This window comes from Clinocottus analis, unplaced genomic scaffold (genome assembly GCF_023055335.1).
Source record: "Clinocottus analis isolate CAN_PGR_092001 unplaced genomic scaffold, fCliAna1.0.p SCAF_22, whole genome shotgun sequence".
Lineage (NCBI taxonomy): Eukaryota > Metazoa > Chordata > Actinopteri > Perciformes > Cottidae > Clinocottus > Clinocottus analis.
In genome coordinates, this window is record NW_027175954.1 from 9,136,285 (window position 1) to 9,156,827 (window position 20,543).

Consider the following 20,543-nt stretch of genomic DNA (forward strand, 5'->3'; position numbering starts at 1 on the left):
AATCTGGTTTTGACAAGAGTGTTAGTACCCTAGCTCTCTGCCTCTGTTTAGATTTGTTTATATTTCCTGGCTGGCATATTTCATCACATTTTGTCATTACTATAGAGCAATGTAAACAACTATACTGTAATCCCTTTGACCTTTACGCCCTGGTAGGTAAATGGAGGTGCAGGACAGAAGCCGCTCCCCATCCCGTAAAACCAGCCGGGTGGAGCAGGTGGTGGGACGATGGCTGAGACGGTCCAGAGACCTGGGCAGCAGGTCTCACTCTCTAAGCAGGTGCACCTCTATTTTGGTCTGATTTATGTTTACTAGTTAGATTCTCCATTGCATCTTACCTGTATGACTTTTGACTGAGATCCTGTGTAAAACTATGTAAATCATAGGAAATCCATATTAGTGATCTATTAAGCCATCTGCCATCAAAATATGCAAGTTAAGTTCTTAATGAATCATTTTGTTTTTTTAAATATATGTTCACCTGCTCCTCTCCAGGGACCGGGTTGCAGTGGATGGGCAGTCGGCAGAGGGCAGTGGCTCTGATCAGAGAAATTACCCCTTCCGCTTCATTGTCCAGATCCAGCGGGACCTGGACCTCAACTCTCATGGCCTCACACTGTCCTTGCAGACCCCTATCCTGGTGCAGGAGGTAACCCCAGGTAAGATGAGACGTATTAAATGTAAAGGTAGAAAGCAAAACAAAGGGCAACGCTACTTTCCAAAGAGGTGTTGACAAATATGATTTAGTTATTGGCAGCTAAGTCCCTCTCTTCCCTCTGGTGCCTGTTCTGAAGGAGCAGTTATAATGCGGATCTCTGAACTTTAAATCAAGGTCACATGCTACAATGGATAAACCTTTGTCTTTACATACCAGTGTATGTAAAGACAACAAGGTTTATCCATTGTAACATATGACAAGAGCCCTTTGGAGTTTGATTTCATAGCTGACAATGCATGTTCAGGTGAGCCCAGCTAGGTCTGGTTAGTACCTCTCATCCCCCAACACCAGCTCAGACCGCTTCCCGCACGGAGATCACATTCTACGTGCCAGTTTCCATCGCCAAGAACTGCAGTGTGTTGGTCTACTTTGTCACTGCTACTGTTCATATCAGTAGTGTAACAAGAGATAAGCATTGTTAAATATTAATTACATCTAATACATTGATATATGATGTGCTTGTAGAGACAGAACATTATGAATTCATTGCCGTGTGTACTAAAAATCAAATATATGCTGTTCTTTCAGGGACAATGCATTTTTTAGCCCCCTTTCTCTCCATTGTTTAATATTTTGCAAGTTTCCACAGCAAATGTAATAGTGGAGCGGTGCCAGAACACTGCAGACTGCTGGCCACTGCATAAAGCAAGCTGTAAAAAGTGGAAACTTGGAGGGAGGTTGAGCCTGTATGCTCATAGGGCGCTATGGGACACAAAACTGCATTAACAAAAGTTAGTGTGTGTGCATGTGTGCTTGTACGTGTGCGTGTGTGCGTGTGTGTGTTTAAAGCATTTTCAGTATAATGAAGAAGCAAAGCAAAATAGAAGCTTTTGAAGTGCATGTATTTGTTTCCCTTTATTCCCTTCATTGAGGCTCTCAGGCAGCACTTCCTCCTGGGCTGTAAACTGTCGCCAACAACCACTTCCAATCAAATGCCAAATGTACTTTCTGTTATGTAATATGTGGGTAAGATTGAGGTTAAGGGTGTGATCCGGGTCTCAGTGAAGGAAAAGCGATATGCATACAGCTGAAGGTGGGCCTTGGAAGCTTTACCCAGGCATTGGAAGTCCTCAGCAAAGTCCTCAGGAAGTCCTGAACTGAACTGGAAAACATGAAAAGCACTTATTGCTTCTGTATAAAGTGAATCAACTGCTGTTCTTTCACATACATCTTTTAAGTAAGCAACAAACTGAACATGGACAAAAGGAGTGGTTTGTCCCTCAAGTGTTTTTCTCCCAATTCTCTCTCAATTTTCTCCTTGTACCTGTTCAGAAAAAAAAGAAAACAGATTAATAAACTATATATGTATATATGTATGTATGTATATATGTATGTATGTATGTATGTACGTATGTATGTATGTATGTATGTATGTATGTATGTATGTATGTATGTATGTATGTATGTATGTACGTACGTACGTACGTATGTATGTATGTATGTATGTATGTATGTATGTATGTATGTATGTATGTATGTTAACTTGCTGTTGCTCCAGAGTGCTGTTATATTGTTCTGATAACATTACTTTAAAATAAAAGCCTGATTAATGCGATTAATCAGTTAACTTTTTTCAACTTTGCCCAGCCCTAATATATATATATATATATATATATATATATATATATATATATATATATATATATATATATATATATATATATATATATATATATATATATATAGTTGCTGTATTGACAATAACATGATTTCCATCCATAACATGATTTTTCCATTTCCTACTATAAAGTAGTATTCAAAAATTTATGTTTAACTTAGAAAAATGTTAAAACGAAAACCCATACTTTAAATACTGTAAATCTCCAATCCCCAAAACTGCTTTCCAATTTTACTATTTAACTGAAATTAAACATTTACCTAAAATGAATAAACTACAAACAGTATATTATATTTAATGTAAAATTGTGCACTGAATTGCATTTTGCAGCAGAGCTGCCGAGCATCAAGGATCTGAATCTCCCTGAGGTCAAGGGGCAGATTACCTCGCTTTCGCCTGTCTGGCTCAAGTCTACTCTGTCGCCATCTGCTTTTGTCTGACACACACACACACACACACACACACACACACACACACACACACACTCTGTTGCTCATGTCTCCAGTGGCCCCACTTAGCCTTGGCCAATCTTGGCTCAATCTGTCCTCTCTCTCTTTCTCTCTGGCACGTCCTGCAGCATCTTGACAGTGAAATATGAATCCTAACATTTTCAGAGCTATCGATGTCACCTGCATCTGTCAAAATTCTTTCTGGATGTAACATCAATTAATATACAAGTACTTGTATATTAATTGAATAGCTGAGTATTGTAGGGTTGCTGCTGACTGTTGTTTATGACAGTAAGAGGAAGACGATGGCAGGGAGTGTTCTTTGGAGACAGTGATAGGGGTGATGTCTCTGTTTATGAGAAACTATTAATCTGGTTGACACCGTATCCATAGATTACACACAGTTTAACGTACAAAATGAGTTATTGAGTGCATATTAACATAAGGACGCTACGCTCTTCCTCCATCTGATCTTGTGTTGTCACAACCCCAAGTTCAATTTTCAGTTCCGAGGTCAGAGTTTTCCACCAGGTTGTTTTTGGCCTTCCTGGTTGCCTCCCTCCAGATGGAGTCCATCTTAAGTCTACTTTAGGAATGCGGTCCTCGTCCATTTTGAGGAAATGTCTTCCAGCAGTTTTTCTACAGGTCTTCATTGGAGATCTCTTCTGCAGCAAATATTCCAGAGACATCCATTTTGAAAAACATTAATCTGTTTCATGTCACTCTTAACCATTCACCAACATGACAGAACAAAAACTGATTTAACGTTGCTGTTGCGATTTGTATCTTGTTTTTTAGGGTGTACTGATTTGACTTCCAGATGTTTTGCTCACAAATGCATTCAACATGTTCAAGAGAGTTTTCATCCATACTGATTGGTGCATGTAGTGTTGAATTTATGCACATCACTTGGGCTTTGGAGATGTTATGTTGTGCACATGCCAACAAGAATTTATGCCAGCTGTCAGAACCTACAGAACCACAGAGCTCGCTATGCTACCTATTGCCAGTTACATCGTGTCTATCAGCATTTGTATGGTGGAAACTCAACGACACTGTTCATGCCTTTGTGATTGTGCACAAAAATCAAAATGCATGATTTATCCTGGGATATTAATTATATAAAATCCGATCTATTAGATAAGAAAAGAAAGTGTTTTAGATTTAGAGCTATCAGTAGCTTTGTACAAATAAATGTTTCCAATATTCAGCATGTTAGCACAAAGCACTAGACACATCATTCGCCATACCTGCATCCAATATTGTGAAACTCAGCTCCACTAATGCACTAATGAAACAATTGTTTCTGTAACAGCTTGCCAGGAAAAAGTTAAACGATAGGTTCACATATGGAGTTTGCTTGCTGTAATCATTCGTCATGACTATTAAAAGATCCCTTCTTAATGCACTTTCAATGTAAATGCCAATAAGAAAAGGAATGATTACAAGTGTATAACAATAATGATAACTAGACAGCTAAGTATAACTAGTTTCAATCCTTATGTGGGAACCTGTCTGTTGTTTTAAGATATGATGACCACTTCCAATAAATGTATGTATGTTGATATTACATTTTAGAAATGGCCGTCAAAAAAAGTGTCAACAAACAGGCTTATGTGTCTATTCACGACTGAAGAGAATCACACAGAGAGAAGATTTTGCTCCTAAGGTTATCAGTTGTGCAACCATTTAGTGTTGGGTGTCGGCCGATTGGGACAATAAATTAACAGTGAAATTGATGGTACAATGATAAATAAGGCAGATTTACAGGTTGTTTGATTTACCCTAAATTAGATGAACAGTGATTAGATTGCTGGTCTCCCCGTGGTGGCGGTGGGAAGAATTATGCATCAATGTGAGATGAAAGGAGATCACTAGAATACAAGCTACTGCCTGGCATAAACCCAAGCCAATTGAACACCCTGAGGCATGACAACACAATAACATTTTGTGTATCCAGGTGGTCCTGCAGATGGTCGGCTCGTCCCTGGCGACCAGCTTGTGAAGATCAATAACATCGCTGTCGATGACCTGACCCCTGAGCAAGCCGCTGAAATAATCAGGTCTACAACGTCAGCTTACAAACACAAACACACATGATTATCAGTATACACACACAATGCTATTTGCACATCAAGTCTAACCTGATATAAACTACCCTTTGTTTTTGTTTTTCAGGGAGTGTCAAGATTCGTTGACAATGACTGTCCTGAGAACGATGCTGGTGAGTCTACTGCAGCTAACAGTTATACAGAAACGCATTTAAGATGAAGTCAGAACATCTCCTCTTCTACAAACATACACAGGCATGTATGTGTGCACATGCTTGCGTACTATAGATGTACTGTGTCTTTACACACCTGGGATTTTAAAATGCTGATCGTCAACAAACCCATTAATCATCATGTCGATGAGGGTATAGGGGTCAAATGCCATCGCTAACAAGCGACCTGTCACCAAGTTCCCACCACTACATCAGTGACAACACCCTCGTAAACTTTGCCTCACAGACTAAGATACATACAAACACGATCACTACGTATATGTGTTTTTACTGTGTGTGCGTGGATTGCGGATCTCAGCCTGTGAAGCTGGCTTGTGTGTTTGCAATAAGGTGAAGTAGATCGGTAAATAAATGGCCGCTGCTCAGTGATTCTCATCAGCGGCTCTGCTGATGGAAGCATCTTTTTACCATCTGATTCATAGCTCACAGCTCCTCCAAGAAAATCTTATTGAGCTACGAGAAATTATTATTTCCTAAAAAGTATTCATCTTAGTCATGCATGGCAAAGGTGCCAAAAGTTGTATAACATTGTAGGAAGATTGTTTAGTCAGTTTTTTCTGGGGCTTTCAATCCACCATCCACCACTAACCGGCTTTGCAGTAACAAAGACAACAAAATGCTTATCATTCTTACTGAACACCTGTACTTTAGATTAATATGAATGCCTAATTGTTATCTCCTGAATGAAAAACCCCTGATAGAATTGCAAATAGTAATATTACTATTTCGGCATTAAAGGGATAGTTCAGATTTTTCTCAGTAGTAGATGGCATTTAGCATACACCCAGAAACAGGATTGAGAACCAGCACCGGAGCAAAGCAACGTACTGCTGTGGACTTGGGAAGCAACAAAACACGTTTTATCCACCTTTAAAAATTAAGTTTTAAGTGTAGGCTATATATAGAATATTTTCTCCACTTCAACCCGTCGTGAACAGTCCTTTCTGAAATGGAACTGGTGTTGTCATATCCATCTATGCTCTTCGCAAAGCCACAAGACTCCACAAAATAGTAATTTTACTAAACAGAACAGTGAGTTGCTGGTTTCCTGCTATCCCATGCGATTAGTTACAAGTTGCGACAGCAACTCTGCTGATGGTTTCACCTTGAACAAGATGCAGTCATGGAACTTTACAGGTGTGTGGTTGAGATAACGATAAAGCATGATAAGGCAATCTGACGCCCCCGATCTGGCATGTGTGAACCCACCACAAGATGGTCTGTGTTTTTCTGTGGATTTGGTGAATTCAAGCTAATTGTAGGTAAGGGACTGACTGTGGATGAGTACCTCATACAACCCTACTTCAAACAGTCCGAACTGTCCCTTTAACTTAATGTTTTTAAATGGATGAACAGCTCCGTATATCATCATCACTTTTCATTTCTGCATTATAAAATGCTATCCAGTATTCAGTGTGCACATCCTTCCCGGGCACTGCTTGTGATTTTCTAGAACTTGTAACAATTTCAACTTGTTTTAATTGAATCATCAAAAGCTTATCCTCAGCTGATAGTCAGCGTATTTGATAACATGGACATTTTGGTTTAATGTAACACTTCTTTCACATTGTCTACGAGCTTTATTGTAAAAGCATTATATTGGAGCTGGCAAAATTACTTTCTCTGTAAGTCTTAGTCTGCAACCTGTTGTCAAAATCAAGCAAAGAAAAAACATGGTTTGTATGATTCAACTAAATAATTAAAACATCTTCGGTTAAATTTCTGTATGCATGCATGCAAAAGCAACGGGTGTGTCTTTTCAATTGTTTCATATATAGCACTTCACTGTGCTTTATTAAAATAACATCTGTAACACAAGTTGTATTACATTATTTTAACATAAATACTAAATATACTTGAATCCACCCCTCCCCCTCCCCAGGGCCCAAAGTCATCATTCATCACACCTGAGAAGAGGGCCAAGCTCAGGTCCAACCCTATAAAGGTTCACTTCGCTGAGGAGGTTGAAGTCAATGGCCACTCTCAGGTGAGTGAGAGAACATGGGTTACTGTTATTTTATCCCCTTACCTCAGTGTTCCAATGTGTTTATACCTGTCAAGAGCAAAAACAGATGCATGGTTTAAAGTTCAATGTAATACATATCACTTATCTGAAGGAAACACTGCAAACAGATAATAATGATGAACTCACATTGAAGCTGATTTGTAGGCTATTTAAAGGTTGACTGTATAGTTTTTGACCGCCAGCAGTGCTTCCTCTGGGTCCCTTTTTTGTTGTTTTATCACACACAAGGTCTCACACTATGCCACTGATCAACAGATGGTAAGAACATGCCAAGACGCTGCAGTAAAAGCAGGGACGTTGAAGAAGCTAGTAAACATGGATGTCAACCAGGGTGGATTTGAAAAGACACTGTTGTAAAATGTGATTTATTATTACTAATTGTACCTTAGCACAATGACAAGGATGGATGTCTTATAATTTGCCAGTATACTCTTGGAAGCCCGGCTCTGGTTGATCAGAGTTCACATCCTGCCATGTGATGTGAAATTAGCTAGATGAGGAAAACCACAGAAGCTAGAGTGGCCATGACTAATCACAGAGAAAACACGGGTCGATATCTGCCTCATCCTCCAGTCCTAATGTCTGTGATTTCAGGATAGTACCAACAGAGAAGGGAGAAGGGTAGAGGAGAGAGAGAGAGAGAGAGAGAGAGAAAGGGGGGCACGAGACATGGTGGATGGGAGGGTGACAAGGGAGGAGTTGTTTAAAATGTGAAAGCTCTCCACTTGAATTTCAAAACATACAGACATTAATGTTGCATTATACCACAGTGTCAATACAGAAAAACACTTAAGATGACTCACCACAGTGAACAGGCCGGGCAGACAGAAATCGGCAAGAATGATTTGTTTTTCTTCTTTCTTTCTTTGTTAAATTACAATATTTTGTTGGATATAAAGGAGAAATAATAATAATAAAACTGAAATCCATAATATTAGAGGCATTTCCACGCACCTGTTTTTATGTGCTTTTTTAGTCTGTCATTCCTTAAAAGCAAAAGGTGACAAAGTACCCGGGAAACACATTCAATAAATATTATGATAGATTTAAAGCATGTGACTAAAACGCCCCCTGAATCTTCAGTGAGGAGACTAAAAATAGCAGCAGAAAAAACATCAGATCTGTGTGGAACGATGACCGTAAAATCACTTAAATTAATACATTTAGCAAACAGAAAAGTAATTAATCCATGAGGTTTTCCATATGGATTGTTGACCATTGACTGGCGATCTCGAGCTATATCTATATATACATGACTGGAGAATTAGTGATATTATTTGGTTAACGATCGCAGATTGATTCACATTCATCATTTTTGCCTTCCTTCCCTGAAGGTAAAGTCTGCCGCTGGTGTTTGTTTTCCTCTGAACCAGAGAGTGTTTTACTGTTGTTTCACACTGTGAGTAGCTGCTTGGTTGTTTGATGCAACGATGTCATGGCAGGTGAAATGCTAAGAACCAAAGAAAGCACGGTGTTGAGAGTGAAATGGATTGTATGAGCGGTTCTTGAGCAACACCACAGGCCAAGCATGTGGCCTGTTCTGAACAAGAATAATGTCAACAGGCTCTGCACTAGTCTGAATAAATCCACTACATATCAAGCTGTCAGACTGTTACTTACAAGGCCCTCGAACCACCAAGTTTAACGACGCTCACAGTTTCATCTGACAATTCCCTTGACCTCTGATCTCAATTCTGCTTTGCAGGGCAACTCGCTGCTCTTTCTGCCTAATGTTCTGAAGGTGTATCTGGAGAACGGGCAGACCAAGGCCTTTAAATTTGACCCCAACACCACAGTCAAGGTACTATGCGATGATGCAGTCACCCATATAATATAATCAACCATATATCAACCATCATTATTTTATATATATATATCTACTAGTTACTTTAAATATGTAATGGAAGTATTTTCTGTGATTCTTAATCAAGTCAAAAATGAAGCAATTTTCTATGACCACACTGTGATGATGTCGTGTAAAGCCTGCAGCAACCTTATATTAAAATATATCTATATAACTGAGATCATATTGGATTTGATTTACGGTTTGATTTAAAAGCTAAACCTGATATGATTCACTCACGCTCTCATTCTTTCTCAGTGTGAGATATACTGGGCATCAGTTTCTTTGATTTGCCAACTACTCAGCCGCTATCTTGCTCCATTGAGACACACAAACTATAGACCAGCTCACCTCAGCAATAATGTTTCCTGAAGTCATAAAATATTGTCTATCTAAAGCTAATGTTCTTCCTTGTGCATCAGGATATTGTGATGACACTCAAGGAAAAGCTTCCTCTGAGTCATATTGAACACTTCTCTCTGGTGCTGGAGCAGCGACACAGCATTTCCAAATTACTGCTGCTACATGAAGAGGAGAGGATACAGCAGGTACACACACACACACACACACACACACACACACTAATTACTCCTGTTTGACGTCCCTCTACATCTAATCTACACTAAAGATCCATTTGAGAGTGAGTTTAATCTGTGAATGTTCTAATGCTTTTAATTTATTTAAAGATGTGTGTGTGTGTGTGTGTGTGTGTGTGTGTGTGTGTGTGTGTGTGTGTGTGTGTGTGTGTGTGTGTGTGTTTTCTCAGGTGGTCCAGAAGAAAGAGGCCCATGACTACAGATGTCTGTTCCGTGTTTGTTTCATGCCCAAAACACTCCAGACGATGCTGCAGGAAGATCCCAAAGCCTTTGAGTACCTCTACCTGCAGGTAGATAGATTAACTTCTATAGGTGAAACTGTCTCGACATCACATCATACTATTCACAATTTTTCTCATGGACACTTTAAAGAGCGGATCTAGTTTTAGTTGAGCCATCTACCGTGCAATCGAGATGCAGCATAAGTGTCACCCTATTGTTATGGATGTTTTTGCTCCGCTCACGTAAGTAAAAATGTAAATGCTGCAAATGTTGTGATGTCTGTTTTACCATTTGTACTGTGTTGTACCTTTTGTGTGTATTAGGGAGTGAATGATGTGCTGCAGGAGCGCTTTGCAATAGAAATGAGGTGTAACACAGCCCTGCAACTAGCTGCGCTGCACATCCAGGAGAGATTGGCGAGCTGCGGACAGTCACCAAAGACCAACTTAAAGATGATCACGTGAGACACACAGTTTAAATTATATTCATAAACACTAAATTAAACTATAATTATTATTATAATGAGTGGATGTCTTGTCTTTTTGGCAGGGAAAAAATATATAGTTGCTGAACAACTGAATGTTTTTTTTTTGTTGTATAGAACAACTGCAGTCTTTTTGCACTCAGCCATTTAGTGAGCATCAAATATGCATTTTATGATTGGAAATTGTATTTCCTCAAAAGTCCTCAAAAGGGTTTTGGGAGGATATTCCAATCACATTTATTGTAAATTCACACATGCTGAATGCAGTTTCAGCTCTCTAATAGTCTCGTACACACAAACAGACCCTCTCTCTCAGTCTGTGTTACTGTGTTTTGCTCTAGGAAGACGTGGGGCATAGAGAACTTTGTGTCATCCACCTTGTTGAGGAACATGCGAGAGAAAGATCTGAAGAAGGCCATCAGCTACCACATGAAGAAGAGCCAATCACAGAACGATCCCAAGCAGAAGGGTCTGTCAGCCGATCAGACCCGGATAAACTATCTGGAGGAACTGAGTGATCTCAAGTCATTTGGAGGGAAATCCTTTAGTGCCACCATGATGGTAGGGCTTTGAACTGTTTGCTGTACATGTATATTTATTTTTTGGTGAGTGGTGGTTGATTGGATGTTCAATCTCCTCATTATATAATGTCTATCTGTTCAACAACCCCTCCCCCCGCTCTCCTACCCTTTAGCTTCAAGACAGGGAGTCAATGGTGACCTTGTTGGTGGGGGCGCGCTACGGGGTCAGTCAGGTGGTCAACCACAAACTGAGCATCCTGTCCACCCTCACAGAGTTCACCAGCATCACTCGCATCGAGCTGCTGCCTGAATCCGACAAGGTCAGCCTGGTCAAAATATACCTGCAGGACATCAAGGTAAGAGCAGGAAAATATGCATACCTAATTTACAGAGGGAAGACAAAATGCTGTAAACTTATTTTACTTTGAAGCAACTTAATCAGCTTCACAAACACTGCTATAAAGGTGGGTTGTATTAGACTGCGTACTGATTAGCATAGGTCACCGGAGATTTAGGTGGTCGGAGGTCTGAAACTCACATATCAAACTGCCTTTTTAATAGTTTAAAGGGATTGTTTGCCCCAAATAAAAAAAAATACATTTTGCATCTTACCTGTAGACCTATTTATGAATTTAGATTGCTTTGGTGTTAGTTGCTGAGTGCTCGAGATATGAAGACATCTATACGGACGATATATAGTAAAAACACAAAAATAATCCAGATTGATGAATAGCACGACAGGCAAGAGCGACAAACTGTGATTTCATATATATATGTAAATTAGCATTCAATTTCACACGTCGCAGTGATTTTAATTGGAATTCATTTCCTCAAGATTGTTTTCTTACTGACCATCTGACATTATGTTGTGTACCTCCTCTACATTATGTAAATGTGCCGACTTCAGCTTTTAAAGACGTATAAAAGCTTTTTCATGAGCATTATGACCCTTTTAGATAAGACAGAAAGAGTAAGTGTTTTTCCACTCTTGAAATTGACATTCCATGCCTCTACTTTCCTGGTCAAATCTCATATCATCTTGTCTCCTCTCTCATACAAAGCCCATCACATTGCTGTTGGAGTCAACAGCGGCCAAAGATATGTCCTGCCTAATAGCAGGTTATTGTCGAGTGTTTGTTGACCCCAACCTCAACATCTTTCCATGGATACATCATGACTCCAAGAAGCATAGAGTGTCTGCTGAGGAAGGTACACATTTACAGTAATATACAGCCATAACACGTATTCATACATCCATGAAGTCACACCAGTATGTTCTAAATAATAAAAAACTTGTGTTCATATTGCTGTATGTTCACAGGTTATGTGTCACGATGCGGCAGTGACTCGGACACCTCCTCAGACTTGGACATGGAAGCGCTGGTCACCCTGGTGTCTCATGACGAGAGGCTCTGCCATCGTGCCAGATCCTCATCAGACCCAGAGGGGAGAAAAAGAAAAGACCGAAACAGAAAGAGAAACAAAGATGGCAAGGAAAAGGGAAATACACTTTGGGAGGGGGGAAAGCAAAAAGAAGAAAAGGATGCAGACACTGAAAAGGAAAAGCTACCCCTAAAAAAGAATAGAGAGAGAAAGAGTGAAGATGCAGAGCACAAGGATGAGACGGAAAAAGCGCAGCATGGTCGTCAAACACGGACGGAGATAACAGACAATGAGTCTGGGGAGCAAAGGGAAAAACTGGGACAAGAAGGTGGCGTTGAAGTGCAAGCAGCAGAGGAGCAGCCACCTGTATCAGAGACATCAGATTCTTGTAATACTGACTCTCGTGTCATCACCAGCCCGTCCAGCGACTCCCTCGACGCTTTAGAGGAAGATGACTTAGTTTCATGTTCTTCCTCCTCCATCTACTCCAATGCTCCCTTTCAAATGAATAGCCACTCCCCTGTTCAGCTTCATCCCTTATCTCATAGGCGCGTTCAGCCCCACCTTCTCGCCCCTCCACCAGCCCACGCCCATCCTCTCATCCACCTCCCAACTCCCGACAGACAAATGGGGGGCTGCAGGAGGTCGGGCGATGGAGCTGATCCCCAACTCCTCACGTCCGTGTCCCCCTCTCCAAGCCTTCAACATATCCAAAAATGTTCAGGTAACCCCTGCTCTGATGACAGCTCCATGTGTTTCGCTGAGCTCTCCCGCCTCGTGGACTTCCTGCCAAGCCCTCCGGAGGCCAGTGAGGATGATGAAGATGAAGAAGAGGAGTTGAGAAGGAGGAGGAGAAAGTCGTCGAGAAGAGCAAGTGAAAGAGGAAGCGTAAACTCTGAGGGCAGTTTTAAAGAACATCCTCTATCCCCATCCCCGTCCTCCCACATCGAGTTTGTGTTTAACTTTGACCAAAGCGACGCTCGCTGCTACTACAAACTCTGCTCCAACATCACCCCCGACAGCGCTCGCAGCCTTCCCCGCCCCCTGCACCATGATGAGGGAGAACAGTGGGAGGAGGTGAAGGAAGATTTGGCTAAAGTGGTTGACCTGGAGCCTATCCCAATCCTTCAGCCACCACCTGGCTTTGGAGACAGCAGCTCTGACGAGGAGTTCTTTGACGCCAGAGATCGCTTCACCTCACCTGAAGACCCAACCTCGGGGGCCATGCCAAGAGGTGATTTGGTTTTTGTTGTGAGGCTGATCACATGAAAACACAGGCTGTTAATTCTGCTTTTGCTGCCATCTAGTGGTGGACCGATTTACTCCATAAAAGTAACACAATATTTCAGTAAAGTAATAAAACATAATTGCCAGAAATTAGTAGACCACAATTCTGATCACACCTACTGTACCGATGACTTAAGGTTTACTGTCTGTGTAAATTCACACTAAAGAGCCGAAAGAGCTCAGTGCAATCAAGCTTTCCCGCCAGACACCGTCCAAAGATATGTATTAGTCTAGTGGTGGAAAGTAACGTAATACAATTACTCAAGTAATGTGCTTAAATCCAATGTTGAGGTACTTTTACACTTTGTGCTACTTTATACTTCAACCTTGAAAAGGGTAACACATTTTTGCAAAATAACTTTTTTCTTATTTTATGTCCCCTTGATCATCTCACAAACCATCCGGTTTATCTTATGACCATTGGATGTAACACTTATGTACCACTGGGTTTAACAACCTAACCAGCTACAACAGTAAACTGTTGCATTGATGCAACAACATATCAACAGCCAATGTGACATTTTTAGGGTACTTTTACGTATAATACTTTAAGCACATGTTGCTGATAATACTTTCTAATATTAGAAATAAGTATTTTTTGATAGAGTAGTGCCTGCAGTGTGAATACAGCCCCAACTACTTACCCTTTGTAATATAATAACTTTGTTTATATCGCACTTCTGTTTGTGTGTTCCAATAAAATCATGCTAAAACTTATCCACGTGTCTAGTGATCTGGAACTTAAGAAATAGATAACTACTATACTATACCATCAGTTAAGAAAATACATAAAAAGCCCAGAAGGCAAGAGTCCAGTCGACTTTTTTCACCAGTTGGGATTGTTTTTTCAAACCATTACGTAAAGTAGGGCCATGCTCCTCTCAAACAGCAATCAGGCACATATGGAGTTAGCAAATCCCAGCTTCAAAAGCCTGACTGCTGCCATTTATATCATCATCATCATCATCTCTCATTATGATGTATCATAAGTAAAAAAAAAAGTAAAAACTGTTTATTAACTGTTTATTAACTCTTTATGCTTTCAATTACTGAGGAATTTGTTATGTGAATAATTTTGATGGACACTCTGTTTTCAACACACTTGCTGAAGTTGAGGCTTGTTTTTAATTATGTTGCAGATATTCGCAAAGAGATGAAACTGGACTTCCTCAACACACTCACCCTCAGTGACATTAGAGTTGTGGTGACAGATGCAGACAAAGATGGAAAAGTGGAAGAAGACAGAAAAGGAGGAGATGAGGAAGGAGGAGGCAAAGAAACATTGTTTCAGCTCAAAAAAAGATCCCGTAAGCGTCGTTCCTTCATGGAAACCGGTTACACCTCTAGGGTGTCATATCCAGAGCCAGATCCAGAAATGCAGAATCTGGTCTCTAGTAGGCTTCATAAGAACCTCATGGCTGAAGCCAATGATGCACAGATGCTGAGTTCAGATCCTGAACCTTCAGAGCAAACCCAGAATCCCAGTCCTACCGTCTCATCTTTGACCCACTCTGAAGGGGAACCGACTCAGCTTGAGTCAAAGCCCATTCTGTCTAAACCCCACTCGCATGGACCTGCCTCTCCTTGTGGTTTGGGGTCTCATGAGCAGACGAGAGACCCACAGTCCACCTCCAGGACCAGGAAACAAGAGATGGAGATGGAACCTGATGCAATGGAATCCAAGTCAGTCACAGATTTAGTGAAGGCAGCATCTCCTACCATCACCGTTGTCCGCTGCCGGGTGGATCCAGATGGAAAGGAGAGTGCTGATCGGAGGGGTGACGGAAAGGAGGAAGGAGAAGAACAGAAGGAGATGAGTGAGGGAGAGGAGGAAGAGACTGCAGGTGTGTCGGGGAGAGGGACATTCACCAATCATATGTTTTTGCCAGAAAGCACTGAAGAGAAAGGTAAAGGGGAACAAGAGAAGAAAGAGGGGGTGAGAGGGAACTCATCCAGTTCAAAGAGACCTTTAATTGGTGCCGAGAGGCAGCCAGAGGCCCACACACTGCCTACATCTTTGATAGATGTGACTAAACAGAGGAGTAATGGCCTTTTGGGAGCCCATCTGATTGCCCTCGAGCAAAACTTGTATATAGAGGAACACATGCTTGATGGTGTGTGTGACAAGTCAAACCCTCCATTGTCACCACCACCCCCTCCACCCTCATCCCCTCTTCCTCCAATACCAGTTCTTCACAAATCCCAAAGTGACTATATTTTGAGAGGAGAAGGGGGCAGTGAAAACACGGGAACCTCAATCAAAATGTCTTCCTCTTATTCTGAGGGGATGTTACAAAGATACACCGACAAAGCACAATTACATTTAGACATCACCACCAGTATTATTGAGGATGATGCCAACGGTGTTGTTAGCTCTACTATGACGAATAGCGATGAAGTTACAGACAGCACCAATTCGGACAATGTGTTTTTTGATGATGACATGAGTAATTCCGTAACTTCGAGTTCAAGTGACAAGAAAGATGAGTGTGCTGTAGCTACTAGGCATAACATCAGTGCAACGTTGGCGACAGCAAGGGAAGGTGATGTCAAGTCTCTTGCGAACACTGAAGCTCATACAAGAATTAGTTCAGTAAATTCTGACTATACTCATACTATAAACTCTATCACTGCAAAGCTTGGAGTTGCAACAAGCGCTACATCGCCTACATTTAATTCAGGTACCAGATTGCCACTTGAGGTTGTAAATGAAAGTGCTTCAGGTTTAGATCAAAATCTCGACAAACCCACAAGTGATTCTACTATGCAAAGTGCTGAAGCTAAAAAAAGCTTAGCTAGTCCTATCTTAGCAAAAGCTAACACAGTCACAATACACCATCTCTCCAAGATGCCTCCTTCCCCAACTCACTTCCTCTTCCAATCCTGTTCCCCGAGAATCATGGGTAGCTTATCTGCCTCCACACTCAGAGGGAAGATTCAAAATTTGCCCCTTTATTTACCGCGCTCCCACGAAACCCTCAACCAAACTGGGGTGGGGAATGTAACTCAGAGTCCAGCCGAGGACAGTAGGGACGAAGTCGAAATCACAATTAAAGTTACGGACGTTGATGACGTCACCCAAACTATAGACTTCAAAACGGGCACAACTGCAGAATCTGTGGAGTCAGACGATTCGGATACAACAGTTACAGGATCTGAGGTGGACGAGGAGTTTTTTGTTGAAACAAACTCTGCAAAGAGTTTTCAGTCAGAGGTGAAGCCCAAACCCCAACAGCAACATCTGCCTCTGTTCACTGGACCTATTAAGAACACATCAGGACCAATAACGGATCCTCCATCCTCCATAGTGCGCAGCCTCCAAAGAGACTCTTCAGGCCTAGAAATGGAAACTCCTGGCCCTATAAAAGATGCTCCAAAGATGAAGGTTACAAGTCCAGGTAAAGAGTTTCCTGGTTACAAAATGAACAATCAGTTACGTTCTATTGCCCATCCGATAGTGGTGACCACACAGAATCTAAATGGACCAGGACTTCCTTTTCATAGTCAGACACAGAAAGTAAGACAGACCAGTAGTGACAGACCTTTGATGGGTCTTTGTGGGCCAACAGGGAAGAATTTAGAGTCACCAAAAATACTTTCTTCAGGCTGCAGGGTCTTTACTATCTGTGAGGATCCATCCCAGACAAAGAGTCCAGCTATGGTGGGGACCACCCCACCCTTGAAGTCTGAGTTTGGCTGCACGTCAGTGCTAGCGTCTGGATGTGAGTCAGTAGTGGAAGGGGTGCAGGTGCCGTTGGATGCTTGTGGTTGCCCAACGGTCTATACCAACTGCTTCAGCAGCGGGGACAGCTTCGACGAGGAGCTGACGGTCTACGAGTTCTCCTGCCGCACACAAAGCAGCGATGTGACTCAGATTTCTGGAGCAGGTCTCGTGACCTCTCCACCCGTTTCTTCTTTTCTCTCCACCTCCTCCACCCACTCTCCCTCCATCCCCCGCTCCAACCTTTTCTCCTCCTCTACATCTGAGCTCAGCCCTCTCCTCTCACCAGTATCTGACTCCTCTGGCCGTTTCCTGCCCCAATCGCACAAGGACACCATCAGTCGGCTCGGTCAGCAACGGTACCCACAACCCCCAACAGGTTTCCAAGTACTCCGCATGGACGTGGATCAGCTCCTTTCCATTCTGGAAACTACCGGTGCTGAAAGATCCATAGCGGGTTATGGAGGTCGCCACTTAAGGGACACCTGCCCTGCCCACTTTACAGAGAACAAGAGGGTGCTCCAGATAGAGGCACGGCGGCTGATGTCAGGCTGCCAGAAGGTGGTGGGTATTGGCCAGAGCCCAGAGGAAATGCTTCATTCCCTGGCTGACAGTTTCCGGACCCTGGTAGAGTTGGCAGGTATTTGCTTGTGGTTCTCTGGTTGCGAAAGGTGTGATCGGAGGAACGCAGAGGCCGTTGCAGGTCTAGCAGATGTGGCCCGTTCGTTCAGGGACTTCTGTCTGGCGGCAGAGCGGGCCAGCAGCAAGCGCAGCTGCCAGGACCTGAGCTCCAAGCTGCTAGCCAAACAGTGCACCGCACTCACCGCCTCTGTCTTCTGCCTCACTCAGCTGTTCCGCACGCTGACTGCACTATGAGTGAACCGAAATCTCTGAAGTGTTATGAGAAGACCTTGAAGTAACCTGTGGTGTGTAATCTCAGATACATGAGGTCACCAGTGAGCCCACAGCTGATGCAGGTGTGGGCAGAGTGTGACACAGGACAGTCGTGTTTAGGATGGGCAGTGTGAGATGAGGTTACCTCAGAAACACACTGAGCTCTGTCAAAGCTCAAAAGACAAGAAGAACTCTCAACATCATGGAGCCAGTTTGAGATCGTCGAGGTGCATGTGGTTACTGACTATATGCTGTGCACGTACTGTAGCCCACAAACAGTCAGCCAACAAGCAGACAGCAGAGTGCTGCTGCTTGTTTTCCAGTATTGAGAAACTGATGTACTTGAATGTATTCTATGTTATTTATTTATTTATTCATTAATTTATTTAATTCCAGGTTACTACAGTGAGGAAATAGGGGATGTAACGACAAGGAAGAAAGAAATTTGGAAATGTTTACAGGCATACAGTATCATTAGAGGGACTAGTAGTGGGCCTTTTACGCGCATACATAAGCACACAACCTCAAATCAGTATTTGATTCCCTTCTTACACATGCCTTTCGTGTGACTGACTGACCATGTTAGGATAAGAAACACTGCAGTTTACGGATGCTTATATATCTTTACATTCTCCAGGCGGCCAGTGAGGACTTCTTTGAATGTTACTGTTTACAAAACCAAAAAACTAGAGTGAGATATTATTTGCTCAAATCCCACGATTCAAGCCTGCAACTATGCCGGCCATTTTATAAACCTAGTAGCAGAATGCTGATGTATGCGCATTATGTGACTTAATGAAACAACAGTTTGGATGAGATACGTCCCTTTACACATTTAGTTTGTTCTCATTTTGTACACCCATTCAGTATGGTTTATGGAAATGTGATGCATTTGCTAGGTCTTCGCTTGTTTATTTGTCAACACTCTTTCTCCACCTTTAGTGGAAACACTGAACCCTCCAGTGCATGGTGATGTGGCTGTCAACCACCAGTATTTTATTTGTTTTAAGTACTAACATGTCCATTGAGAACAATACCCTCCAGAATTATATTGGAGACTTGGTAAAAACTTCTTAATACATATTTATGGAGACTTAGACTACAAAGATGTCCCTTACACTAAGTGCATTATTATTACAGATTTCCCAGTATGACCACAACAAGTGGTAAACCAGTGACTGAACATTGGCGCAGATAGCCTGAGCCGTGCAGAATCACCGTACTCAGACTTTCTATCTGTATGTACGTTTCCATCTTTTGATCAACATATTGAGCGAGAGGGTGACCGAACATCTGTCAAACTGACCCAATCATTGGTTGACAGCCTATCATTGGAGTTTCTTGAACTCAACACATTCGCCACAGAATCATTTACAACACTGATTTACGTGAAGCTTATTACAGTGGATAAGCTGACATATTACAGCATTTTCACTTGGAATGTTTCTTAAAATAAAGGAGGATTGAACACACTGGACCTGCATGTTCACTGGAGAAATTAAAGTTATCGGAAATAATTTCACAACTGCAGCGCTGGGAACACAATCTATTGCAAACAGTGTTTCTAAATACAGTATATATTTATAATGGCAATGAAAACTGTATTATTAACTTGTCCTGCTTTGTTTCCTGGGGTTGCAAAATAATATAATTTCCTCTTCTATTCCCATTACTTTTATTATGATCTCCGTGAGAAAATTGTCCCAAACAAATGATGAAAAACTTTTTTTTAAGTAATCTGTGCTCACAAAGCATGCTGAAATAAGCCATAAAATGCATTGTTGTTTGATCAGGGATTTTATCTGTGAATGACTGAATGTTGGCGTCTGCTCCTGCTTTGTAATGCTCAACTCCCACCATTAAAAATAATGTCAAGATTTTCTTTTTATGACTCTTTTATTGCTCATCCATTCGTACCAGGACAGGTTAGTTTACAAATGTTGAAAAATAGCTTTAGGCCAGAATACCTGAATTATAACATTGAACACTCTCCTGTAGGAGCCATGTGTTTAACAGCACTGCTGCATGTTAGGGCTCTGTGTTGATGCAGAAACAAAGACAACTCGTCCTTTCTGGACCTTTATGCTTATTCAGGTATTAATACATTTTTAGATCAAATAAGATTTTTTTTAAATAGTTTCATTTAGGTAGATTGTCAAGAGACCTTTGCCCATAAACAATAATGTGTAGTGTTACTATTGCCATCCTACAGTAGTTATCTCATCAACTTGATTGTTTCATGTTAAGGACATTTGTCAAAGGAATGCAACAACGTGTTTGGTGATTGGCATTTTTTCTAATTTAAGACAAAAAAAATCACCTTAATTTTAGATATATTTGTTTTGGATGAAATGTAGAAATTGCGGATAGTGACGTTTGTAAGATTTTGATCATCAGAGAACATACTGGCACGTTTATTTTTAAAAGAAGAACTCTATTCCTTTCGGTGGGGTGGCTGTCTAAAGTAATGTAGGTCAACTTTAACGTCCTCTGTTTC

General features: G+C 41.5%; 2 protein-coding genes across 2 annotated transcripts in view; one reads left to right on the forward strand and one right to left on the reverse strand.

The window, feature by feature from the left end:
- The window catches only part of LOC137793280 (uncharacterized), a 35,625-nt gene extending 15,718 nt beyond the window's left edge, over positions 1-19,907 (forward strand). Inside the window, exons 3-16 of the mRNA XM_068589347.1 lie at positions 157-279; positions 496-659; positions 4,746-4,848; positions 4,964-5,009; positions 6,952-7,056; positions 8,801-8,896; positions 9,361-9,486; positions 9,705-9,824; positions 10,080-10,216; positions 10,582-10,801; positions 10,935-11,117; positions 11,823-11,970; positions 12,083-13,378; positions 14,571-19,907. Coding sequence (XP_068445448.1) covers positions 161-279; positions 496-659; positions 4,746-4,848; positions 4,964-5,009; positions 6,952-7,056; positions 8,801-8,896; positions 9,361-9,486; positions 9,705-9,824; positions 10,080-10,216; positions 10,582-10,801; positions 10,935-11,117; positions 11,823-11,970; positions 12,083-13,378; positions 14,571-18,028 — 6,321 coding nt within the window. The 5' untranslated portion in view covers positions 157-160 and the 3' untranslated portion in view covers positions 18,029-19,907. The remainder of the gene's footprint in view (positions 1-156; positions 280-495; positions 660-4,745; positions 4,849-4,963; positions 5,010-6,951; positions 7,057-8,800; positions 8,897-9,360; positions 9,487-9,704; positions 9,825-10,079; positions 10,217-10,581; positions 10,802-10,934; positions 11,118-11,822; positions 11,971-12,082; positions 13,379-14,570) is intronic.
- The window catches only part of ccdc40 (coiled-coil domain 40 molecular ruler complex subunit), a 313,416-nt gene that overhangs the window by 236,635 nt on the left and 56,238 nt on the right, over positions 1-20,543 (reverse strand). The gene's annotated exons all lie outside the window — the stretch shown is intronic.